The sequence below is a fragment of the Panthera tigris genome, chromosome B1, assembly GCF_018350195.1.
Source record: "Panthera tigris isolate Pti1 chromosome B1, P.tigris_Pti1_mat1.1, whole genome shotgun sequence".
NCBI lineage: Eukaryota > Metazoa > Chordata > Mammalia > Carnivora > Felidae > Panthera > Panthera tigris.
Window position 1 is genome coordinate 133,203,816 of NC_056663.1, and position 27,823 is coordinate 133,231,638.

Consider the following 27,823-nt stretch of genomic DNA (forward strand, 5'->3'; position numbering starts at 1 on the left):
ATATATATATATATATATATATATATATAATAGCTGGGCTATTACAATTATTTTATTTAACAGGCAGTAAACAGCACTGAAAACATTAAGTACATCTAAGAGCTGTGCTCACTACCCATTTTGATTATAGGAAGTTAATTATTTCTGAAGGCAGTGCCATTGGAACTACTCTTAAAAGCGTTCAGGTGGAAACTTCTTTAATATTTTCCCATCCTGGGAGAATTACTAGCTCCTGTCACTATATTCATAGAGCATTCTGACCCTCTCTTAGGACATTTCTTTCACTATATTAAAATTATCCATTATATTGGTATCTGTCATCACTCCCACTCATTTCCTCACCCCTCCCCCACTGGAACAATAACATAAGAAACCATGTCTTACCTGTTTTTGTATTTCTAGTTCCTGATTAAAGACGTTCCAAAAGAATGATTGTAGAATGGATTGAATGCATAACTTCTTGAAACCTTTTAAAGCCAATTTAGGTAGCATAATTTACCAGAAAGATTACTGTCAAAACACCTGGGTTTTAATTCTAGCTTTACCAAATTCAATCCATGAGCTTGGGCAAGCCACTTAATATCTATGTTTCTCACTTCATTTACAAAACCGTGGACATAACTTGTTATGCTTTCTTCTTAAAGAGGACAGGATAAATGAACTAACCCCTAATGAATTATTATGAGATCTTCTGAATAAGGGCAACATAAAATTCTAAATTCCTCCTCCCTTTCATTTCTGCTTTATTTTCCTCAGCATATAATTATCTACCAAGGGGGAATTTAAAAGTTCCTTTGAGAAGAAATCATGAAACCAGAAATCAAAAGATCTCCAACAAAAGTTTAGATTGTATAATTTAAAAAAATCAAATTATTCAAAACAGGATAAATGGTGACTACAGGTGGATTTTTCATCTCTCAAAAAGGCTCTGAGTTCAGAGAGAGTTTACAGACACAATTATTTTACATACAATTATGAGCATCCAAATATAAAATGAATCCATAAACATTTTCCTTCTGGAGAATACACAGCTTGCTAAAAACTAAATGGGGAAAATAAATAAAAATAAAAGATTTTAAGAATATAAAAAGTCTTCCTAATAGAACATAGTCCATTTATTTTAGCTAAATTAAAAAAAAATCTCCCTTGTAAAGTACATTGTGTTTAATTATTTTTGTTACATATGATTAACATCATCCTTACTTGGATACCATCATTCACCTTTCCACTCAGACAAGACTCAAAAATTCAAGTGTCCCCTAGAAGCTAAGTTCAAAATGACATTTCAGTATTAAAAGAGGCTCCCCGATTACCCATCTGTCCTCACAAGTGTGTTCAAGTACATAAAAAAGGAAACATGATATTGTCAATACGCCCAAGTTCTGAAGCACTATCATGCTGATCTGATCACGGTGTAGGTTTCTGCCTTAAGCTTGGCAGGAAACGTTTGATTTCTTTCTGCTTACTGAAGCCATTTTATCAGCATTGGCAGTATAAAATAACAAAATGGGGGCAGACAGCCCAATAGTTTAGGCCTTAAGCTTTTGTTTTTTTTTATTTTTTTTAACGTTTATTTATTTTTGAGACAGAGAGAGACAGAGCATGAACGGGGGAGGGGCAGAGAGAGAGGGAGACACAGAATCGGAAGCAGGCTCCAGGCTCTGAGCCATCAGCCCAGAGCCTGACGTGGGGCTTGAACTCACAGACTGCGAGATCGTGACCTGAGCTGAAGTCGGACGCTTAACCGACTGAGCCACCCAGGCGCCCCTAGGCCTTAAGCTTTTGTAACAGATCTGAGAGGTAAGATACGAGGAAAGACCTTTTAAGGTCATTTACTGATAGATAAAAAATGTCATTGTTAAGTTTCAATCTGACGACCAAATCACTTAGATACAGGCGTTAACCCTAAAATCGCTTACTTCTTTTAACCTAATTTTGTATCTCACTGCCCATTTTGAAATTTTCTTTTCTGAAAACTGTGGCTAGGAACCTAATAAACTAAAGCTATCACTACATAAAGGTTTCAGGTTGGTTTGCATCAAAGAGAATGTTTTAGTACTGATGTAGTATAACAAGGCCCTGTGCTGCAAGTGGCCACTGACAGTTAAGAACTGGCACTGCCTGGGCACCTGGGCGGCTCAGCTGGTTAGGTGTTCGACTCTTGATTTCGGCTCAGGTCACGATCTCATGGAATTCAGCCACACATGAGGCTCTGCACTGACATTGCGGAGTCTGCTTGGGATTCTGTCTTTGCCCCCTCCCTGCCCACACTCTCCCTTTCTCTCAAAATAAATAAATGAATGAATGAATGAATGAATGAATGAATGAATGAATAAATAAGCAAGCAAGCATTAAAACAACAAACAAACAAACAAACAAACAAACACAACAACACAAAACCAAACCCTGGCACTGCCCAAAAGTAACACTGGTGTCCTAGAAGAATATTTCTTCTTCACAAGGTAATTTTTTTAATCTTAAAGTTTTTATATTAACTATATATGCTATATTAGTATATACCATTGACTATTAGCTGCTAATTGCTTGTCTGGTACTGGCTATAAGTGGTATATTATATTGATTCTATCTTTGAGATGTGGTTTTATACATTTGTTAAAGGTAATTAAGAGAGCCCTCGAGCAGTAATACTACTGTGCAAAGCAATGGCTAAGAACTGAGGAATACTCTTCCATGACACGTGATCTAAAAAAGGCTATTGTTTAAGTATAAGGACCTCTAATTCTATCCAAAATGTAAACACAAACAAAATTTGGTTTATCTTGAATGATAAATTGTAATTCCTTACAAATTCTCCTGAGTATTGGTATAGAGATTTAATTCTCCAATAAAAGGATATGACTGGATATAAAATCAATGGACAGTCTAAAGATTTCTCTGTCAAAATTTTAAACTCACTACAGTCAAGCCAAAATTATCTGCATTTGGATAGTCTATGAATCATAAGCATTCTAAAGAACTGTTAGATAATAATACTGAATACCTCTTAATATTATAAAAACAAAATCACAAAAGGCATTAATAATTTCGTTTAAAGCTTTTTTTAAAGTTTATTTTGAGAGAGAGGGAGAGAGAAAGTGCATGTGTGTGAGTGCGGGAGGGACAGAGAGAGAATCCCAACTAGGCTCTTCTGCAATGTCAAGCGTGAGCCTGATTCAGTGGGGCTCAAACTCACAAACCATGAGATCATGACTTGAGTCAAAATCAAGAGTCAGATGCTTAACTGACTAAGCCACCCAGGCGCCCCTAAAACTTCTGATATATTTGTTTTTATAGTAAGAAAATAGTCTAATAATATGAGCCAAGATGGTGAACTACAGCTTTTTTTTTTTTTTACTTTGCATACAACTTAATGTTTAAACATAGATTATCTAAAACAATAAATCATAGAGTCTTATATATTTCTTTATGGAACCATTAAAATTGTATTACAAATGTATTATGAAATCTAATAGTCTTATAAAACTTTTTCTCATATCCATTGAATTGACAAATATTCATTTTTCATCTACAAAAACTAGTGTGCTTAATATAATAGGTATTCTCTTTCCTTAGCATCTACATGTCCAGAAAGCTTAATTTTGTATACACATTTATTAAAAAATATGTATAAATATGGATAAATGTAAATGACAATAAAATAACCTTCTATTTAAAGTATGTTTCAGAGTAGATATAGATTCAGCTCAAACTATCAACACTAAAATAGTATGTAATAATTACTGTCTGTAACAATAAGACTGAGTGATTGAAAGTAATACAATCTAAACAATGTTAACACTTAAGTCTTTAAATATGGCATGATGATCTTTTTTGTTTTCTATAGAATATATGATGGACAGGGATAAAATGGGGGACTCATATATATAGGAACATTTTTTTTTTTTAAGGAAAAAACTACTTAAAAATTAACAATTAATAATATAACATTATAGTTACTAACTCAACAAATAACAAACAAGAAAACCAACTTCAATTCTATAACATGGCCATTTAATGATAGTAGGAGATGATAGAAGGGAATTCCAGAAAAAGATTAGAGAAAAAAAGGAATGAGAAATAAGGAAGAAGACAGAGAAACGGAGAGTGAGGGAAGGAGAGAGAGGGATGGGGGAAAGGGAGGAGAAACCAGAAAGATGATAAATAAGAGAAAGAAAAGAAAGAAAAATTTCTTTTAAATCTAACATTCACTTATTAAAGTGTTCACTATGTCTTCTTGAAAAAGACTCTTCCAGCTTGCCATTGACATTTAACTATAATTTTCTATTATTATTCAGCTCTAAAACAGGAGACTGACTGAAAGTTGATGGATTAACAAAATGCTGCTCTTCTTGGCACCAAGGTTCACGCTATATCAATATCTCAAGTTGTAGTATAGTTTTAAAATAAAGGGAAATATTTTTACCTAAAAGAAGAAGGTAAAAATATTTCCCTTTATTTTAAAACTATACTACATTATACTATATAGTGTATATATATATACACACATATATATATATACACACATATAGTCTGCCTTCTGTTTTTTTGACCCATGCATAAATAATATATGTATTAGAAAAGTAACCTTATGTAACTAGAAATAAATTGATTATATTGATGATCTGAAAGCAAAGGTACTTTTTCAAAAAAGTAGTCCTTATTCCATAAGTAAAACAGAAGTACCAAAACAGCCACTTAACTAACTAAACCATTACAGAATCACTCCATCAGAAACGATTTTATTGCTTTTCCTTGATTTCTCAAGATAAACAGTACACTTGCTGAGGGGCACATTTTTCCTTCTCAGTATAAGAGTTCTGAATTCTGTAAAACATTTGGTTCAGATAATCAAGTGGCTATATTTAAGTTTCACAATAAGACTTTTTCATAGGCTTTAACTAAGACAGCTGTGCCCTGATTATCTGATTAAATTAAAAAGTTAAACATCTTAGCTTTTTAATCTATTATCAATTAGAATGTTTTATAAGAATATATTTAAGCAATATTTACATTTACTTTGCACAGCCCCAAGATTTAAGACAATAAAATGCTTCACCTATAAAATATTTTTCATGTTTAGATTATCATAATTGTCAATACTGCTTGAGAAATAGAGAACAAAGATAATCAGCAAAAACAAAAGTTCATTTCATAAATAAGCCAAGCTTGAAATTTAACACAAAAATAAATTTTCATGTAAAAATTAATTTTTTCTGCTTTCATTTTACACGTTTGGGATTTGTAATCATTTTCTTAAAAAAGTGATTATATAGGACCCATAATTATCTAATGCTGTTTGTAACAGCAAAACCACTTTTCATTAGTTTTTATGTACTAAGTATCTTATAACCTAAAACAGTATTTGATAACTGCAAGTCATAAAATTAGTTGGTAATGAAATTGACTTAGGGGGTTGTGATTCTGATTAAAATAAGAAATAGAACAGAAAACAGTGTAGTAGGGGCGCCTGGCTGGTTGGGAGAGGGTGGGACTCTTGATCTCAGGGTTGTGAGTTCAAGTCCCAGTTTGGGTGTAGAGATTACTTAAAAAAATAAAATTAAATCTTAAAAAAAAAAAAGAAACAAAATAGAGTGCAGTAAAAGTAATGTTGCTTTCTGAAACTTTGTTTCAATAGTGTCCATGTGCTTATTTCACCTTGCTTTAAAATGCATTTTTGGGGCTCCTGGGTGGCTCAGTTGGTTAAGCATCCGACTCTTGGTTTTGATTCAGGTCTTGATCTCACAGTTTATGCATTTGAACCCTGCATGGGCTCGGCTGACAGCACGGAGCTTGGAATTCTCTCTCTCCCTCTCTCTCTCTGCCTCTCCCCTGCTCTCTCATGCTCTCTCTCTCAAAAAAAATTTATTTTTAATATAAAATTCCATGATAAAGTAAATAAATTATATTATTGCTATAATAACAATATTGGAAAGGAAATGATTTACTATGGGAGTCCTGGCTGTCTTAGTAATGTTTTCTGCATAATTTTAAAGGATTTATGTATTAATATAGTTACTGTTCCTGTTGGTTCCCTGCCTCCACTTTGCATACTTATATTCTTTTCTGTTTTTTTTAAATGTTTATTTAATTTTGAGAGAAAGAGAGGGGGCCACCCAGGCGCCCCTGCATACATGTATTCTAATTATGGTCACAATTATCAGATTTCCAAGTCAGGTAAATATGATTTCATAAAAGAAACAATGAAATAAGGTTAAAGCTCAAAAGTTTCCCATTAATATATTCTTACCTGTTGGTAATCCTTTTCCTCTCAATCGGTCTCGAATAGCCTGGCTTCGATCAGGCTTTTGTTCACTGTTACGGGAAAGTTGATCCGTCTGTACACAGATAATCAAAAATCAAGTTTGACAAAACAACCTGCCTTTTGTTTTCATGGTAATTGTCTACAGAATGACATTAGTTGGACAATTTTTGGAGTAAAACATTAACTAAAGACACTCAACACTTACTATTGTTAATTTGTATTCCTTCAACAGGATTTATGTAGCTCAGTTCTGGCCAATTACTCTTCAGGAAATGAAAGGCAAGGCAGAGTTATAGAAGAAAGCCAAACTGAAGTAGTTAAAATGAATTCCATCTGAAAACAGTAAACTTGAAGAGTTTTTTTTTTTTCCTGATAATTACATTACTCTCTCAAGTTAGATTATAATTTTAAAATCATATTAATTCTGGTACAATAAATTTTCTCCTGATTTAACTATGCATTGAGGGTAATGACTTAAATTATTTTCAAAAATAATTTATCAGATTTTTCCTGCCAGAAATTACATTTGAGAAATGCTTTAAACTAAATGACATATTGAGGGATGACAATTAAATTTAAATCAATGCTCTTTTAAATCTCCTTTATAATAAAATGTTTAAGTAGTCTTAAGCTTTAATAACTTTACCTAAGGGTACTCCTTTGAAATAAAGCATGTTATTTTTTTCCTCCCTGGCTCCTTGAAGCTCGGTTGCCATCATGAACGACACAGTTAGCTATCCGGACTGGGAAGTTCATAACCAACCGAGTACTTGAGCGGAAACAAATGGTTATTGATGTTCTTCATCCCCAAAAGGTGATAGTACCTAAGAAATTTGGGAAAAACTACCCAAAATATACAAGACGACACCAGACACCATCTTTGTATTTGGATTCAGAACTCATTCGGGTGGTGGTAAGACAACTGGCTTTGGCATGATTTAGGATTCCTTGGATTATGCAAAGAAAAGTGAACCCAAACAAAGAGATGGCCTGTTTGAGAAGACAAAGACCTCAAGAAAACAGTGAAAGGAACACAAGAACAGAATGAAGAAAGTCAAGACGACAGTGCAAAAGCCAATTACTGGTGTTGACAAAAAGAAATGAAGTATCTAGCAGTGAGCAGGAGACTGGACAACAGAAGGAATAAAAAGATTCTGCAGTGACTGTGGTGATTGTGCAGATTTCTCATGAGAAGATTAATAAAGTAAGAACTTTAAAAAATTGATAAAATAAAATAAAGCCTATCATAGGGGAGATGGGTGGGCAGATGGGTGAAATAGGTAAAGGGGATTAAGAGTACACTTATCATGATGAGCAACTGAGCACTGAGTAATGATGTATAGAATTGTTGAATCACTATATTGTATACCTGAAACTAATATAACACTGTATGTTAACTATACTGGAATTAAAATAAAAAAAAAAAATTAAAAATGTATTGGTGGGAAAAAAAGCACATTACCTTTAAAAAATAAATAAAAGTGTATCAACTTAGATCAAATTCCACATGATTAGGGATGAAAAATTAGAACACTAGGTTTATTTAGATGATCAATTAGAGTAAAAACTCCAAGAAAAAGGAGAGATAATGATGAAGAGAAATTATTTAAATCTGGCACCAGGGGAATGCATACATACTTGTTTACACACATACAAACACACATATTTTAATATTGCTCCATTAGTGAAATCTGTTTGCATATGGATTATAAATACAGGGGCACCTGGATGGCTCAGTCCGTTAAGCATCTGACTTCAGCTCAGGTCATGATCTCATGGTTCATGACTTCAAGCCTGGGTCAGGCTCTGTGCTGACAGCTCAGAGCCTGGAGCCTGCTTCAGGTTCTGTGTCTCCCTCTCTCTCTCTCTGCCCCTCCCTTGCTCTCTCTCTCTCTCTCAAAAATAAGTAAACATTAAAAAACAAAACAGAACAAAACGGTAGCTGTTGGGAGTTCTGTCCAGTGATACTAGCAAGAGCAATGGAACGATGACTGGAACGTTGTTATTTCTTCTTAGTAGAAATTTGCCTCTGGAAAGGCAGGCTCCCTATATATGAACTCTAATTGACCCTTCTATTCTTCTCTCCTACTAACCAATCCCACAACACTCCCCATACAGACTTAATACTGTTCCTCAAACATACCCTGTTCTTTCCTACTTCACAGCATTTATCTAGGTTTACTTCCCTCTGCCTAGATTACTTTCTATCTAGACTTTTGGATCTAGTTCAAAGTGCTATTTTTCAATGCAGTCATAATTTGTATCCTTTCCCCTCAAACCTTCAAAATGCTTTTAAAATTCTTCCTGTGTTGCTTTCCATACCATTCTCTGCATTTTATAATTAAGCAAATGGTCTTTAAATAAGAGCTCTTAGAAGGTAGAACAAACATTTTATTCAAATTTATATATATCTGCAGTATCTAGCACGTTTCATATGTAGATGAGCGATATATAGTTACTGCAATAAACTGACCTAAATACTAAATGTAAAGAGATAGACATCTTTTATCTAACATGGGCAACTATTAGAAGGATAATAGAATTTCATGGAGGAATATTTCTTCATGGAAAGGGGAAGAAAAAGTATTTTCAACAATTTTACTGTATCAAAAAAATAGCAAGACAAGTCTTAGAGGAGGTGTGGTATAACAGAAAGATCCCTGGACTAATAGGAAACATATACCCCATAAGCTGTGTGAGTCTCAATTTCCTTCTTTATAAAGTAAGTTAGTACAGATCAATATTTCTCAAAGGGAGCTTTACAGAACATTAGTATTATGGGAAAAATCTATAAAAAAAAAAAAAAGACACAAATAAGTTTGGGAAATGTTTCACCTACATGTAGGCATATCATTCTTGAAAGTAATACAGTCTAGTGTATTAAAGGTTCTGAGAAGTTTTGCAGTGAAAATATATTCTAATTTCTCTTAAATATTAGATTTTCCTCGAAATTATTTGATCACAAAGGAATTTTTATTAATCTAATTAAAAAATGGTTATTTATTTATTTTGAGAGCGAGAGAGAGAGACAGCACAAGTTGGGGAGGGACAGAGAGAGAAGGAGGAGAGAATTCCAAGCAGGTTCCACACTGTCAGTGCAGAGTCCGATGTGGAGCTCAGTGCCACTAATCCTAAGATCAAGACCTAGCCAATATCAAGAGTCAGATGCTTAACTGACTGAGCCACGCAGGCATCCCCACACAGGAATTTTTAAAAACAAAACTATATTTGAAAATATTTGGGAAACTTTAGTCTGGATAGAGGGCTTTCATAGATTTTTAGTAGTTTTACCTTTGTTTGTTTGTTTTTTTAAGTCACATGCAGGAATATAAACAAATAAATCAATTAAAATTGGAGGCAGCTCTAGTTAAGGAGGGGAAATCAGCAGCCAAGAATCGCATTCACTCAGCCTCTACTACCTGTATTCCTTTCAGTACAGAAGAACCAAGGCTGCATGGGGTACAGTTTACAAACCATTTGCCCGGAAGAATCTATGAGCCTGTTTCTTGTTAACTGGCAAACTGCATGGAATTTGGATATACTCCTGCCAGCCATACAACATCCTGGTTAAGATGACAGAGCTGAACTCCTAGGGACGAAGTAAGAAGCCATCAAGAACACTGTGTGACAGTAGCAAATTGTGGTCCACACGAAGGAGAAGGACTTCACTTGAAAGGGTAAGAGCAGATGAAGTTTGGATCTAAACAGATATCAGAAACCAAGGGAAACTAGGCAAATGGGATAGAATGTAGCTCAAGAAACGCAGAGGTGGGACGATAAATACCGTGTGTGTTATTTTGGGGATTCTTCACATCTGAGACAAGAGAGAGAATGGGAGAGTCCAGGTCTTGGGGCAATCTAGCAGAGATACAAGCATGTATCACCCCTGCCCATCAGGTGACAGTGTCCCCAGAGGGTGGAGAGGATTTCAGGAATAGCCTTGTCCAGACAAGTAAGCGGCCAAGAAAGAGGTTACAGAGCAACAGGAAGTGCGTTATTAATGTGAAAACCCATTTTGTATGTCAGTGCATTTTTCATAATAGACAGAACCACTTGCTGAGGATGTAAGAAAGGACGAAGAGCAGATGATTTCAGCTCTAACATGCTGTGACTCTATAGTACTTGTTGGAATACAGTTCTAAAAAAAAAAAGACTAATTCTTATGAAATCTAGGAGACTAAGTCATTGACTGGGCTTCTAAATTTTAAGTGCCATCTCAAATAAACCATTGACATTAGAACAAGAAATTTACTCTCCTGTCCTCATCTTCATTGAGAAAATGCTACCAATAGTATCTTTAAAGAAAATCCTGTGATACTCTGCTAAATTTTAAAATATGACTATCTGCATCAGTCGGAACTGTGGCTTACCCCAGAAAGATTTCCCAGAACCAGTTTGACCAACTGTTTCACATAGGAAAATGAAGGTGCACAGTTGCTATTCCTAATGTGGGCGCTGCAAGCATCCAGGACAGTCCGGACAGAAACTCGAGCATATATAACATCTTCGCACATTCCAAGCAGTATGCTGTTGAGGTGATCTCCAAGCTTGATAGGCTAATGTAAAGAAAGAAAAGGCACTTTCAGAAGTGTGGGTAAATCTTATCTAACAAACAAGCCATTTCAGGAGTCATAGGAACCACACCAAACACATTTCAAATACTCGGAAGAAATGAGCTCCTTATCTAGCAGTATGTACATTTTAGTGCATTTTATCTTTTCATAATCCAAAAAATTAGCAGAAGATGGTTAACACACATCTCCCAAGACAGGAAGTATTACAGAAAAACAGTTTTTTTGGGGTAGGGGGGCTAGGGGGGTAGGGTATAATAAAGAAATGGAATTCCTAGGTCATTCAAATATTTTGGTAAGCAGTTATGTGAGTGTGTGTGTACACTTTGGGTGAATAAATGATTTCCTAACAATTGATAAAATGTAACATATTCATTATATATTAAATATAATTTGATACTCTCATGATAACTTAGATTTCAAATACTGCAATGACTCAAGTCATTTGAATATCAGTTCTCGTTATGCTGGTGAATCAGAGAAACTGGAATGTAAGATTTTTTAATTAGTTGACATGATTTGTAGAACATTATATCCACATATCCAATAAGCATACAAAAAATGCAAATTAAAACTACAAAAAGAAGCCACTACATGACTAAACAGAATGGGTAAAAAGAAGACTGATAATATTGATAAGGAGAAAAGCACTGTTGGTGGGAGTTTAAACTGGTACATCCACTTTGGTTGAAACATGCTTTCCCTGTGACCCTTCCTTTCCGCTTCTCATCCGTTTGTATATTATGTCATCCTTTAGATCTCACCTTAGATGCAGTGTCCTTTAATAAACACATCCTAACCCTCTAAATCTAGTTAAAGGCTCTGACTCTGGTGTTCCATGGCACCCTCCAGTTCCCTACCACAGCATTCACGCATTGTTATAACTGGTTATTTAATGCCTGGACTCATGGATATACTCCACAGGCACGGGCCATTCTATTCCTAGTATCTAGTACAGTGTCTGACACAAGACGGGGCTTCAACTTTTGAAATGATATTGAATACTTGCAAAATGACTATGATTTCTGGTAGCAAAATACTAGTGAAAGTTTATATACTTCTTCTCCAATTTATACATTATTGATACTGACTTAATTTTCAGTTATCTGAAGAGTATAAAGTGTTAGTCATAGGCTGTGATCACATTTTGCACGTATGTTAGGTTGTATATGATACCAATATATCCAGTAATAATTTAACTTTTTCACTTCTATTTATCAAGTTGAAACTGAGGGTTTTTCATGATACAAAATGAGACTGAACCAAGTTGAAGACATCATCCATCTTTCACGGATCTTAGGATATCTGGATTTTAGAATAAAAGCCTAAAAAGCCTGTTACTTCTTAATTTAATTAAAACAAACCCTTACACCTAGTTATTTTTCTTTTCGACTTCTAAATGCCTAAAATAAAACCTAATTATGTATGTTATATCTTTGCTCTGATGAAATATAGTTATCTTTTTTTTTTTTTTTTTTTTTTTTTAAGTAGGCTTCATGCCCAGCATGGAGCCCAATGCAGACATCAGTGCAGGACTTGAACTCATGACCTTGGGATTAAGACCTGAGCTGAGATCAAAAGTCACATGCTAAATTCACTGAGCCACCTAGGTAGTCTGAAATAAGTTATTTTTATAGTTTCAGTTACTATTTGTTATTATGTTTATATTGGGTCTTTAGGAATCAGTTATTTTAGAAAATAAGGACTAGAAACAGCGCAATGATCATTGGAGCCTAAGACTTCAGAAAGTGTTGCTTTAATAATGGTGTTTGCTGCCATAGGCTTAGCAGAGTATTGTCCCTTTTGAAGGGACAAGAAAAAAAAAGTAATGAAGCATATACTTTGAGATCTATTATTCCTATGCTTCTGCATCAAAAAAGGTTATCACTTTAGTTCAAGAATGAAATCATCAACATCTACAACCATTCTTATAAGTCATTAAATTAGAAGAAATTATGTGGACTTGCTGTAATTTTTGAAGAGGCCACTACATTTCACAGACTAAATTGTTGAAACCTGGGTAGCAACTGATATAATTCCAAGAACATTCTGAGAATAATAATGTCTTTAGAATTTTATTATTTCCTTCTGAGAGTATGACATTATTAATGGAACAGCATAGAAATGCTGGTATGCCTGATAATATGCTGTAGAACATATATAAATACAGGGAAGAACTTTCTAAAAAGGGTGAAGTTGTACAGATGTGACAATTTGACTTACTTGGCTCTGAGGCACTTCATGATCAGCTCCCCAATACAATGTCATTCCAAGAGAATAAATATGGATCTAGGAATAGAATTTTAAAAATCATATTATGGTAAAATAAAATTTAAAACTTTAGCAAGTACTAAAAAAATTAGCAAGTACTATATATTCATGACTTTTTGTCCCAGATAAAGTATAGCATATGATTTGAGAAATTAATCATTTCATACTTTGCATAAACGTATGTAAGAACTTAAAATAGAAAATAAGACTAGAAATGATCAGAACAAATTTCCCCCTTTATTTCCTAGCCTATCATCTGTCAATAATTTTATTAGTTCTTATTTATTTTAAAGTTTCTTTATGTAAACTCACACTAATACTGCATATTTTTTTTTAAATAAAAGGTGAAAGATTTATTAGATCTGAAGAGAAACCTGAGTATTCTTTCTTTTTAAAACTAAATAATCTCTATGACTAAGGTGGGGCTCAAATTCCTGAATCCAAGATCAAGAGTCACATGCTCTACAGACTGAGCCAGCCAGGCACCCCACAGATACATCTTTTAATTTTTCCCCTTTTATAAAATGTCAGAAACTTTAAAATTACTCTGCACTTGCGTTTTTAATTTAACAAGAGATATAGGTGATGTCATTTTGTACATGCAGGTATTTCTCTTGACTTGGTTCTCAGAGATTATGAATAAAAGAGTAAATCATCTGTAATTTTGATACACATTGTTAAATTCTCCTACAAAGAAGTTGTAGTATTTTGCATTTCTACCAGCAACATATAAGAGATTTTTTTTCACAAAATTTTTTTTTGTCTATAGTATGTGCTACAAAGATCTAGATTTTTGCCAATCTGAAACGGGAAAAAAAATCTCACTGAAATTTTTTTTTTAATTGAAATTTTGATTAGCATTTTTCTTACTAAGAATGGATGGGGTGGTAGATGGAGGAAGACGTTGGGTGAAAAAAGATTTTACTTGCATTGTTTGTTTGCTCCTTAAAGATTAAAAAAATAACAACACATTTTTTTTGCTGATACAAGTGATCCAACAGGGAAAACTGGAAGTGCAGGAGACAGCAAGGTTGCTGGGATAGCACTGTTGAGTAAGTGGGAGAGGGTGGAAGGTACAGCACCAGGGAAGGAGTTGGCGGGACAGAGAAGCACAGGGTGGCTCAACTGTAGTAAGGAGGCAGAGAATGTGGGAATTTAGCTGAGTAATCTGGTAGTGAGATCCTGGGAAAAGTTTCTTCTGACTGCTTCTAATTCTTTCCTGTGAGACAGGAAGCGGGATGAAAGTGAGGACAGTTAATCCTATAAGTAATCATTTCCCATTTTTTCCTCCTGTGAAGAAACTCAGAGCTAAATTTTTAGCCCATCTCTATCAATACTGTGTCATCTTACTATGTGTATTTAAAAAAAAATTTTTTTTAGCGTTTATTCATTTTTGAGAGACAGAGAGGGACACAGTGTGAGCAGTGGAGGGTCAGAGAGAGAGGGAGACACAGAATGCAAAGCAGGCTCCAGGCTCTGAGCTGTCAGCACAGAGCCCGATGTGGGGCTCAAAGCCAAGAACCATGAGATCATGACCTGAGCCGAAGTCAGGTGCTTAACTGACTGGGCCACCCAGGTGCCCCTTACTATGTGTATTTTTTTTCACCAATCTTATTCCAACATCATCTTATTTTCTTGTCTTTATTTTCACTTTGCTCTTATTTTCTCATTTTTATTTTTTAATTCTGGAAACTGTGTCAAATCCTCTTTAGAAATAGGTGGGGTATGCACAAACAAAATTGGCTCTTTATAACCTGACAGCACTTTAACCTACTCTAACTTTGCCTCCTAATTTATTCCAAATCACAGATTAGAAAAGTTGTTCCTCTTTTCAAATATTTTCATAGCTCCCATCTTAAAAAAAAAAAATCCCAATTTTTTATAATGATAAACAAGAGTCAGTCTGACTTGCCTCCACTTCCATTTTCTAGACAGATTTATAAGTTTTCCTCTGTAATACTCCTCTACCGATTACAACCTAAACACTTCAGCACTACGAAATAATTTTCTCTTGGCAAAATAAAACCTTCTCTCAATTTTTCTTGAGCAGTTCTTTCTACTAAGAATTTTTTTCCATCTGTCAATAAAATCCCTACATATTACTGATGGTCGAGAGATGTATGCCATATAAATTTTCCCAAACAGGATAAAGCATTCTCTCTTTCACGTACAGATATATTTCATTCGCATCTCTAATAAAAGAGTTAACTAATACTGCCTATAATATAATTAAGATGTGTCCATGTTTGTCTTCCTGGAGGAAGTGTTTTTTACATAGCTTAGTATATCTCTCAACTACTAACACAGAACTTGTACACAGTAGATATTCAATTCATGCCTGCTGGACTTAATTACATGTACATTAAGTTTAAGATAGCATAGTGCAGGCTATTGGCATATTTCAGTTTCGGTTTCTTTTCAAAGAACCTCATATGTGAATCCCACATATATGAAAAATACTTCATGGCTTTAGCATAAAAAACTAGTTACATATTCAAATATATTTCTTTTAACACGTTAATATTGATTTGTGATTCTGAGATAGTGCTCTAAGATTCTTTATTATATTTACTTCTCAATATGCCAAATGAAATGAGTTACTATATATTAATTTTTATAAATGACTATATAAAGTTAGTAGCACAATTATTAAAATTAGGTTATAAAACTGTATACCTGCTGATCATCTATGTATATATTATAATGATTGATTTTATGTATCAACCTGACTGGACCACAGATAGTATTTTGGGAATTTTTGTGAGAGTTTTTTGGATAATATGAACACATAATTAAGTAGACTGAGTAAAGTAGATTGCTCTTCTATTGTGGGTAGGCCTCATCCAATCATCTGAAGGCTGAATAGAATAAAATGGTTTGCCCGTTCCTGAGGAATAGAAAATATCTTTCTGTGAGACCGTCTTTGAACCAGGACATAAGCTTTAAAAAAAAAATTTTTTTTTAATGTTTATTTATTTTGAGTGACAGAGAGAGTGAGAGCGAGAAAGTGTACATGAGTCGGGGAGGGGCAGAGAGAGAGGGAGAGAGAGAATCCCAAGCAGGCTCTGGCTGTCAGCAGAGAGCCTGACATGGGGCTCGATCCCAGAAATCGTGAGATCATGACCTGAGTGGAAATCAAGAATTGGATGCTTAACCAACTGAGCCACTCAGGTGCCCAGCTTTTTTCTTGCCTTTGGACTTGAGCATCAGCTCTTCTGGGTCTCAGGCCTGCTGGCTTTCAGACTGGAACTTACCATCAGTTATCCTAGTTTTCAGGCCTTTGGCATTGGAAAGGACAAGGATGGCTAGGCTTGGGAACTGGACTTAAGAAATTTAGGCAATTAAGTGGATATGTGAAAAGGGAAGAGTCAGAGATAAAGATACAAAGAAAACGTGCATGGACAGGAGGGCACTTGAGTGAGCTAGTTAATATAACCGATGGGGAACAAAAATGTGTTTTTATCTTTACAGTTAGCTATAATGGACTGGACTGTAAACTCTATCAGTGGAAAGACTTTGTCCTATTCACTACTCTATCCCAGGACCTTGAATAACACTTGACATATAATAGAGATAGATAATATTTAGTGGGTGCTTACTCTGTGCTGAGTACTGTTCTAAGTACTATTTTATTTAACTTTTTAATAACACTATGAAGCAAGTAATATCATCGTCTCTTTATATATAAGTCACTTGAGGCATAGAACAGTAAGCAAGTTGCATGTGGTCACACATCTTTCAAGTGACAAAGCCAGAAATTTTACTCAGAACCCACATTTGATAAATATTTGTTGAAAAACAAAATGGGATAATAATGAAACAGTCATCACTGAGAAGGCTCAAAGAATACCCTCTACCTCTACATCCATTCTGTAAAGAGGAGCTGGAAAGTCTTCAAAGCTTTGGCTCACTGACCATAAGACACTGGGTAAGATACTACAGTCTGATATGCAGATCCCTCCCACCCAGTGATCTCTCTGAAGAAATAAGAACTGTTTTATATGTGCTACATAGCTCCTTTTAGCAAAACCCCTTGAGATTTTGTGGCTCTCTATTTAATAGCAATAAAGCATAAATATCTTTGGGTGAAAAAAAAATCCTTAATTGTTTCTGCTCACTCAACAAATTCTGAGCATCTCCTAAGAGGCAGATATGGAGTGCAGCAATGGTTCTCCAACTTTATCACAGATCAGAATCATCTGCTAAAACACAGATAAGGGTCCTACCTCTGTGATCTCTGATTTAGTAGATTTGGTGTGGGGTCTGAAAACTTGCTTTTCTTTTTAAAAAAATTTTTTTAAAGAATGTTTTATTTATTTTTGAGCATGAGAGTGTGAGTGGGGGAGAGACAGAGAGGGAGAGGGGAACAGAAGATCTACAGCGGGCTCTGTGCTGATAGCAGCAAGACTGATGCGGGGCTCAAACTCACAAACTGTGAGAGTATGACCCGAGCCGATGTCTGTTGCTCAACCAACTGAGCCACTCAGGTGTCCCTGAAAACTTGCTTTTCTAACAAGTTCCCATATGATGCTGATGCTGATGGCTGGGAGACAACACTTTGAGAACCACCAGCATAGAGCAGAGGCGATAATAATGAGTATTATAATAATGAGACAGGGTCCCTTCCATCTCAAACCTTCTACTTCAGTAACCAAGACAAGATAATGTGGTGTACAAGAGACTACAATTAGTGTAAGAGAAAACTTTAGATTTACAGGAAAAGTTAGCCAGACAATGAGGAGATGAGGCAAGAGCTGAGATGATGTGAAAGAGTATTCGAGGCTGGAGGAAAGGAATGTGCAAAGACTAAGAAGAAAGAAAGCACTTAGCACATCCAAGACACTGAAGTAAATCCAGAATGGTTGAGGCATAAAGCTTGAGATAAAGACTGCTCAGAGAGAAGGCTGGTGCAGTGTACCCTCAAAGACCATGGTAAGGAGTCTAAAGTTTCTTCAAGTGAAATGCAGATCTAAATATTTTTTTAATGTTTATTTATTTTTGAGATGGAGACAGAGAGAGAGAGAGAGAGAGAGAGAGGCAGAAAGAAAGGGAGAGAGGATCCAAAGCGGGCTCTGCACTGACAGCAGAGAGCCCAACGTAGGGCTTGAACCCACGAACTGCAAGATCATGACCTGAGCCAAAGTTGGATGCCTAACCGACTGAGCCACTCAGGCGCCCCAAGAATCTGAATAATTTTAAGCAGCAAAGGGACAATATCAAATATGATTTTTCAAAAATGCACTGGCTAGTTTAAAGAATGAACTGGCCAGGGGCAAGACTGGAGGCAGGGAGATTATTAGAAAGTATTTGCAGCACTGGTCATTCATGATGGAGTGGACAAAGTAGAGGCACTGAGGACTAATAGAAAAGATGGATGTGAGAGACACTGAAGAATTAGAATCAATAGGAATTAATCACTGACTAGATTTAGGAACGAGGGCCTGAAGTGAATGAAAAGTTAAGAATGACATCTTAAGAGTCTTTCTTGCAAACTGGGGAAATGATGGCCTATTTATTTACAGGGAGCACACAAAAGAGGAGAAAGCTTCCAGTGTGTGAAAAGATATTTAGTTTCAGATCTAGTGAATCTGAGATGCCTGTGGGACATTCAGGTGAATATATCTAACATGTGGCTGTATATTTAAATTAAAGAGCTTTGTGTTAAAGATATATAAACTTGAGGGGTGCCTGGGTGGCTCAGTTGGTTGGGTGTTTGATATTGGCTCGGGTCATGATCTTGCGGTCTGTGGGTTCAAGACCTGCATCAGGCTCTATGCTGACAGCTCAGAACCTGGAGCCTGCTTCAGATTCTGTGTCTCCCTCTCTCTCTGCCCCTCCCCTGCTCATGCTCTGTCTCTGAAAAAATGAATAAGCATTAAAAAAAAAAAAAGATACATAAGTTTGGGAGCTAGCAGCAGATAGTCATGGATGTTTAGCCTTTAAAAAAGAGGAAACCAATTTGAAAATAAATTTCATATAAAAAAATAAATAAAAATAAACAAGAATCTGATAAAAGCCAAGAGCCCTCTATCCAGAAAAATACATGTATTCATATTTTCTTGGCATATAATTAAAAAAATTTTATGGCCTCCTGAATCCATTCCTTTGACTTTGAAGGGTATCATGGGTTAGGATCCCAATATATAAAACAATTGTAAAAATTTACTTGGTCATAACTCTTCTTTCTTTCTGTACTTCCTGGGAGGGGGTACCTCCCCCCCACCCCCAATTATTCTGAAATCTCAAATCAGCAGGTTGGCATTTTCTAGTTTTAAAATTAACCTGTTCCCCTCACCCATTACCTTCTACATCTCACCACACTTGAGATATTTGAGAAGTACATTCAGCTAGTTTCTGATATATACTACTATCTTAACCTATCTGACAACTTAGTTTACTCTAAGCTATTGTAGGGCTTGAAACATTAGTTTATATACACTACAGACCATGAGTATCTGGAGGAGACCCACTCATTATAGACTGGCCTCAGGAATCTGCTGAAATGGGATATTTCAGGGTCTATTTTGGTCTCCTGTGTCTCTCTTTCATGGTTTAAGTTTCCATCATAAGAATTATTCAAGTATATAAGACCCTATATACTAAAAGACTAATATGATAAAACTATATTACCTGACAAGAGTACCACATAATGCCATTAGCTCTGAATAACATATTATCAGAGATTAGTTTATTAGCTAGTGGAACATGGTATATTGAGGTGATGATACTTTATTTATTTTTTTTTTCAGAGAATTTTTTTTTTATTTAATATATGAAATCTATTGTCAAATTGGTTTCCATACAACACCCAGTGCTCATCCCAAAAGGTGCCCTCCTCAATACCCATCACCCACCCTCCCCTCCCTCCCACCCCCCATCAACCCTCAGTTTGTTCTCAGTTTTTAACAGTCTCTTATGCTTTGGCTCTCTCCCACTCTAACCTCTTTTTTTTTTTTTTCTTCCCCTCCCCCATGGGTTTCTGTTAAGTTTCTCAGGATCCACATAAGAGTGAAACCATATGGTATCTGTCTTTCTCTGTATGGCTTATTTCACTTAGCAGAGGTGATGATACTTTAAAAAGAACTAAATTTAGGGGCGCCTGGGTGGCTCAGTCGGTTGAGCGTCCGACTTCAGCTCAGGTCATGATCTCACACTCCGTGAGTTCGAGCCCCGCGCCGGGCTCTGTGCTGACAGGTCAGAGCCTGGAGCCCGCTTCCAATTCTGTGTCTCCCTCTGTCTCTGCCCCTCCCCCGCTCATACTCTGTCTCTCTCTGCCTCGAAAATAAATAAAAACAGTAAAAAAAAAAAAAAATTAAAAAAAATAAAAAGAACTAAATTTGTATAGAGCTCTGTACCTATCACAACCATAGCATTTGACTCTTTAAAAAAATTGTGGTACAAAATATAACATTAAATTTACCATTTTAATCATTTTTAAGTGTACAGTTCAGCAGTGTTAGCATATTCACTTTGTTGTATACCAGATCTCTCAAAGTTTTTTATCTTGCAAAACTGAAACTCTGTATATACTAAACATAAATTCCTCCTTCAGCCACTCACCAGCCTTGGGTAACTACATTTCTACTTTCTGTTTCTAAGGTTTGACTAGTTTATATATGTAACATGAGTATAATCAGAGAGTATTTGTCTTTTTGTGATTGGCTTATTTGTTTAGCATAATGTCCAAAGGGTCACCCATGTTGCAGCATGTGACAGGATCTCCTTCTTTTTAAAGGCTGCATAATACTCCATTGGATGTATATGCCACATTTTTTTTTTTTAATGTTCATCTTTGAGAGAGAGACAGAGCGTGAGTGGTGGAGGGGAAGAGACAGGGGGAGACATGGAATCTGAAGCAGGCTCCAGGCTCTGAGCTGTCAGCAGAATCCGATGTGGGTCTTGAACTCATGAACCACAAGATCATGACCTGAATCGAAGACGGATGCTTAAACAACTGAGTTACCCCTGCCACATTTACCCATGCCACATTTTCTTTATCCATTCATCCATCAATGGACATTTGAGTTGCTTCAACTTCTTGGGTATTAAGAATACAGCTGCAATAAACATGGATATGCAAATATCTCTTCAAGATCTTGCTTTGAATTCTTTTGGATATGTACCTAGAGGTGAGATTATTGGATTACACAGTAATCACACAGGAAACTCTGTACTATTTTCCATATTGGTTGCATCATTTTACATTCCTAAAAACAGTGCACAAAGCTTCCAATTTCTCTGCATCCTTGATTAACACTATTTTCTGTTCTTTTGATAGTTGCCATCCTAGTAGGTGTGAGGTAGACATCTCCACAACCCCAGTATTTAAAGTTTTCAATCTAATTGTGTTACTGCATATTGGACTCTGGTACTAGACAGTCCTGGAGTTTCTTCTTTAGTGATCTGCATAGTGCCTGTCATATAATAAGTATACTTATCAAATTTATGGGTGAATGAACAAACAAAGGAGAAGGAGGGGAGAAAGGATGCATTAATAAGATTTAATATGAAGTAAGTATAGTATAATGGGGGTAAAGATATTCGGTCTTTTTTTTAAGATTTAATTAATTAATTAATTAATTTTTAATGTTTATTTATTTTGAGAGAGAGAGTAAGAGCACGTGCATGGGCAGGGGGAGGGGCAGAGACAGAGAAGAGAGAGAATTCCAAGCAAGTTCTGTGCTGTCAGTGCAGAGCTCAATGCTGGCTCAATCCCACAAACTGTGAGATCATGACCTGAGCTGAAATCAAGATTTGGATGCTTAACCTACTGAGCCATCCAGGCACTCCTAAAGATTTTATTTTTAAGTAATCTCTACCAAATGTGGGGCTCGATCAAAAGTCACACAGTCCACCAACTGAGCCAGCCAGGCGCCCCTGGTCTTTTTTGACAAGTTCAGTTGAAGCTTCTGCTAAGGTTAGAGAAGCAAATTTCCAGTATTGTTCTTATAAAGATGACCCTTGGTTTTCAAGAAGAACAGAGATGATAGGGGCCACAATTCCTGATATTTAGATTACAAATTAGTGGCAATAAACACTTAAACTAAGATTCCTTTAGTTTATCAGGGATATAGTACAAATCCCTGGAGTATATCAATATTCTTGAAGACAAATCACAACAAGAATTTGTCTCAGGTTCCAATCCCATCAAATTGATTTCAAAAGAACTGCCAAATTAAGCACAGCATGTACCATGCAAGCAGGAAGTGAACAATTACCAGTAAGACAGAAAAGCCAGAGGATCAAAAATCTTAGTGTGACCTGTATAAACCTGTCGAGTTTTTAAAGAGGCATGTTATCTTGAAAAGTAAAACTTTAAGGCAAATAAATGAAAGTGCCTATTTATAGAGCTGGTAGTTGAGGTAAATTTTTTCATACAGCTGTACATATACAGTTTACAAAACAAGTTCCATTGAATGAAGAAAACATTTTTATGCATCAAGATCTTACCAAATACTCATTGTTATTCACAATACTGTGCTAGGCATCGAGTATTATTTAAAAAAATATTGATATATTATATACTATCAATAGCAAGAATGTATTGCATACTAGTTAATGACATATCCTTAACTCATAAAAGTTGTGAAATGCAGTTACCGTCCTCTTTTTCAGTACACCCCTGCCCCATTAAAATCATAATACTCGAATAGTGCTTTTTAATTTTAATTTTCACACCACAATGTGAAATTAGTAAGTTTCCATGAATTTATTGGCCATTAGTGGTCAAATAAATGTAATTCCTTTTGCTCCACTCCCCAAAAAGAATACTAGAATATAAGACTACTCCTCTGACCTTTGCTTTATACTTATATTGCAAACAGGAATGGGATCAAAAAACTTGTCTTTGATTTTCTTCATACTTAGAATTGCACTGGAGCTTTTAAGGCATGAGATGAGGTAAACAGAAGTTCCCATTAGATTCACAAATAAATCAACTTTACTTTACCACAGTAATGGCAACAATACCACACCCATCCCATCTCAGCTCTGGCTCCTAAAACTTAGTCTAGTTAAGAGGCAGGCTTCAATCACTTTCTCAACCATGTGCTCTAACAATTTAACCTAAACACAAGGCAGTTTACTTGTTTGGGTATCCTGACATCACAGGGCAAAATGGGAAAGCCTTATGCAAATTAGAAAGGCACTTGTGCACCTAAAAGTTTTACTAAGCACTTTTTTCTTCTATTGTGGATTTTAAATGCCTTCCAGAAAGAATTCATAAACCACTGTGCAAAACTTTTCATAATTTGAAAAAACCCTATTATAATTCAGTAGAAGTTTTCAAAACTAAGACATCCATGGCTTTACTCTATTGCAGAGGTCACCAGATCCACTTGAGAGACTGATAAAGTTATGGACACCCTTCTCTGAACATGCTCAAACATGCAAAACTTAGTTTACCATTTCACTGGTTTGTAGATATCCTGGAGTTCAATTAAGATCTAGAGATATCAAGTGTTAAATAATTTGCACACACACTATGCCTATTTCCAATGTTCTAATTACCTTCTATCTTTTAAAAGTTTATTATTAAATGAACCACACATACAGAATGTACAGAATGAATGCATGCTATTTAAATAATAACAGTAAATAACTATATATGTGCTATCCAGCTTAATAAAACACTACCAGTACATTTGAATACTCTCATGATCTGTAACAATGACCAACACTCCCAAAATTCTTAAGCAGTTCATGGAGTAGATAAACTGGGTAGATAAACCTGGATTTTCTACCAATTCTATTTAGTCTTCTTTTAGAAACACAATGGCTCAAATCAAGATGCCTTCTTCTAGCTTAATCAATACACATGTATGCACGCACACACACATACACAAATACACACGCGTTCTCCTCCTCTTTCCTTCTCTCTCTCCCTCTCTGAAAAGGGAAACATTCACTGACAGTGATAGGATGGAAGGATAAACTAGTACAATTCCTTTTACATGGAAATTAGGCAATGTATATCAAAATTTTAAATGCACAAACTTTTTGGGGCGCCTGGGTGGCTCAGTCGGTTGAGCGGCCGACTTCAGCTCAGGTCATGATCTCGTGGCTTGTGAGCTCAAGCCCCGCGTCGGGCTCTGTGCTGACAGCTCGCAGCCTGGAGCCTGTTTTGGATTCTGTGTCTCCCTCTCTGTCTGCCCCTAACCCACTCGCATTCTGTCTCTCTCTCAAAAATAAATAAACATTAAAAAAAAATGCACAAACTTTTAGGTTTTACTACCAGGAAATTATTATGTTAGTTTTTACACTTATGTGGAATAATGTAAGGGAAATAATATTCATACCCAGTTCTTAATTCTCCAGAGTTCCATATCTAAATTATCGCAACCTGCTATATACTATATATATATAATATAGTGTGTATGTATATATATATATATATATATATATATATATATATATATATAAATTTTTTCATAGCCTTGACAATGAAATGAGATCTGATGTCAATGCTATTGCCATCCTCAGACTGGATATTTCCATCATGAACTTTTCCTTCTTAATTGTTCCATCAAATGAATTGTCAAACTGTGAGCTTTGCTTCCATTGTATCCCTTTTATCCATGCCTTTATATTCCCAAGGCATCACATGATTTTCAGCTCTTTCCCCAGATTATTAAAAGTCCCTTATTAGATTTCTACACAATTCCTATACATTTTGTTATGTGTGTATAGATGTGTGTAGTATAGACTTTGTATATTGTATATATTCCTATCTAATACAATCCCTATATAATCTTTCATCTTATCTAGTTATCCACACTTTTGTCAAACTTCCCCTCTAACATCACAAGTCACATCATAATCACTCTCCTGAAAATATGCCTCAGAAGAAAGTCTCAAGTACTGGTATTCAAAGTCTTCTTTATTCTGATTTAATAGTCTCCTTCTCTTTAACCACAGGCTTCCAGGTACCTAATGCTCTAGCCTAGCTAGTCTAACCAAACATTCCCTTATCATAGTGGACAATTTTTTATCTCTTATCATTGCATATACCAACAACCTTGAGTGGAACGTTCACATCTACTTATTTTTACTTTTCTAAATTCTACTCATTCTTCATAGCCCAACACAAATGCTACCTTTCCTGTGATATCATTCTAAGCTAAAAATTAACTGCTCCTCTTCCAACATTCTAAAATAGTCTACCCCGTATATTTATTTTAATCCATATATTACAGGTTGTTCTATACACATTGATCAGGATCAATTCTCTAGTTATTTTTGCATCTTCCTCACAAATACAGTGCTTTAAACACAGCAGGCATTTAGTATTTTTAAACATGACTTAATAATGGCTCACCTTACTAATAAAAAATATTGTTTCTTAGATCCATAAATTTTTATAAAACTATTCTCACACAAAATAAATACGCACTTCTTGGAATACATGATCATTTAAAATTCAGTGGCTCTTTTTCAGAGGGTGGAGGGAGGGTAGCCCAGGGTCTTTTACTTTTCCTACCCCCACCCAAAATAAAAAAACAAAACCAAGCTAAAAACACTTAACAGTTACCTTTTCAACATCCGAGAGAGAAGTTAGTGATTGATTTTGAAGAACTTCTGGTGCGGTGAATGCGCGAAGATCCTGATTGGAAATATTTTCATCTGTAAAGGACACACTACCAGATGGCAGCAACAGCAGAGACCATGGAGAAATGATGAAACCAAGGGCAGCAGGATCAGCCACGCTTACTGGTTTGTAACCACATAGAATAAAAAGAAAAAAAAAAAACTGCTTAAAATTATAATCAAAGTATAGATCATTTAAATGACTATCCCAGCCTATGCATATTGTGTCCAAGTGCAGTGACAAACACCAAATCAATATGCTACAAACAGGGTGGGTTTCACGTATCTGCTGCTACTAGCATTACCAGCAACACCACCTTGGTTGGACTTAATCTTTTAAAACTTAGATGGTAAACCTTAGAAAGTAGAAATACAGATTTTCACTGTCAGTCAGGAGAATTAAATGTGGTTCAAAAACTTTACCGCAGTGATACAAATGTGCACAAGGATCAAGTAGTTCTTAAACTTTGGGGGGGATCATGGATTCTTTTGAGGATCTGGTGAAAAGTATGGTCTCTTTTTCATGGAAATGGATAAAAAATATAAAACTGTACACAAAAGAGATTCATGGATCTCCCTATAGCCCTTTTATGGACCCTATGCTAAGTAAGATTTCCTGATTTAGACTATAGTGTTGTCAAACATAAAAAATAATTTCTTTGACCATTCATCAGATTTGGAATTAGCAAAGTCTCAACTATATGAAAGTCTCTTGTTTTGCAACAAAATATGTATTTGTCTGAATTCTAATTTTTGTTTTGTTTGTGTTTGTTCATTTCACTAGAACTTCAGGCAGCTTCTGTACTAGCAAATGTGACCATTGGGGTCTCTAACAATTTTTTGTTTCAATGCTTGCCTGTGTGGTGCCTAAGAGCTCATGTTTAAAAGCATTAAAAAAAATTCCTTAGGGGCACCTGGGTGGCTCAGTCAGTTGGGCGTCTGATTCTTGGTTTTGGCTCAGGTCATGATCCCAGGATCTTGGGATCAAGCCTCGCATCGGGCTCCACACTGAGTGGGGAGCCTGCTTAAGATTCTTTCTCTCTCTCTCTCTCTCTCTGCCTCCCCCCCCCCCCCCGCTTACACTCTTTCTCTCTCCAAAATAAAGAAAAAAATTAAAAAATCTTTTGAAAAAAATAATTCCTTAGATTTTAGCAGGCCTTCTCCCATAAGTAAAGGTATACATTAGGCTCAACAAAATATACTTATTAGATGGAATTTTATTTTGTCCTCCCATTTCAAAAGGAATTTAATATAAGTTTTAAGGTAACTGCTATGTGAACTGGATCACAGACTCAAGAAACTGCTATAAAGTCACAAAAGACCTGTGACTGCCAATGCCGCTATTATGCAATCTGAACAGGTTGTACTGATATCTAAGTCAAATCATAAGAAATTGCCAGAGTTTATGGCACAGTTTGTTAAACATCCTATAGTACCTATTCTTTCCTGAAAACAACTTTTATTAGAACTGAATCATCCATCCTTTCTGACTTTTAAACCTCTACCTATGGTCAAGATTCTGACCATCAGAATAAAATGAAATAAAAAGTAAACTATTAAAATTCATTCTTTTTTTGAAGACTAAAAGGACAACTATATGTTCTCCTGCATTTTTCATGAATCTGAAACATGTCTTTAATAACTGTGTCAAGGGAGAAAAGTGTGTTTGAACGTATCCTTTGATCAGTCAGCACATCTTACGTTGCACCAAAGCTGAGTTACAGACCAATGATCCTTACAGTCCTACCCAATCACATATCAGACCGCTAAAAACACGGCTCACAATTCTTAAGGTAACGTATGTTTTAATGAATCATTGCAGCTGGTAAACCTAGGTATATTGTTGTCTTTCACAGCCACTTTACACATTTTCTGTTAAATGCTTCTTCTTGGGTATTTCATGCACAAATATTACACAATCAAACTAAAGAGAACTCAAACAAGGCAGAACAATATTTTCTTTGCCAAATGATGCTATCTGAAATACTGGTATTTCCCATGTCACAGATATTTATAAAACAGTCCACAACCAATTCCTTTCAAATTAGCAATAAAAGGGAACAAACACTAGGAGACCAGTAAGGAAGGCAATTCACTAATATCTGATATGAGATACTGATGGCCTAGAACCATC

The 27,823-nt window shown here is 35.5% G+C and overlaps 1 protein-coding gene across 7 annotated transcripts in view; it reads right to left on the reverse strand.

Annotated features, from left to right (window-relative positions):
• Nucleotides 1-27,823, reverse strand: part of PTPN13 (protein tyrosine phosphatase non-receptor type 13) — a 230,931-nt gene that overhangs the window by 112,732 nt on the left and 90,376 nt on the right. For all 7 annotated transcript variants that reach the window (XM_042984235.1, XM_042984238.1, XM_042984236.1 and 4 more), the window contains exons 3-6: nt 25,634-25,812; nt 13,057-13,122; nt 10,633-10,818; nt 6,248-6,335 (exon numbers count right to left, since the gene is read on the reverse strand). In XM_042984235.1, coding sequence (XP_042840169.1) covers nt 6,248-6,335; nt 10,633-10,818; nt 13,057-13,122; nt 25,634-25,812 — 519 coding nt within the window. The remainder of the gene's footprint in view (nt 1-6,247; nt 6,336-10,632; nt 10,819-13,056; nt 13,123-25,633; nt 25,813-27,823) is intronic.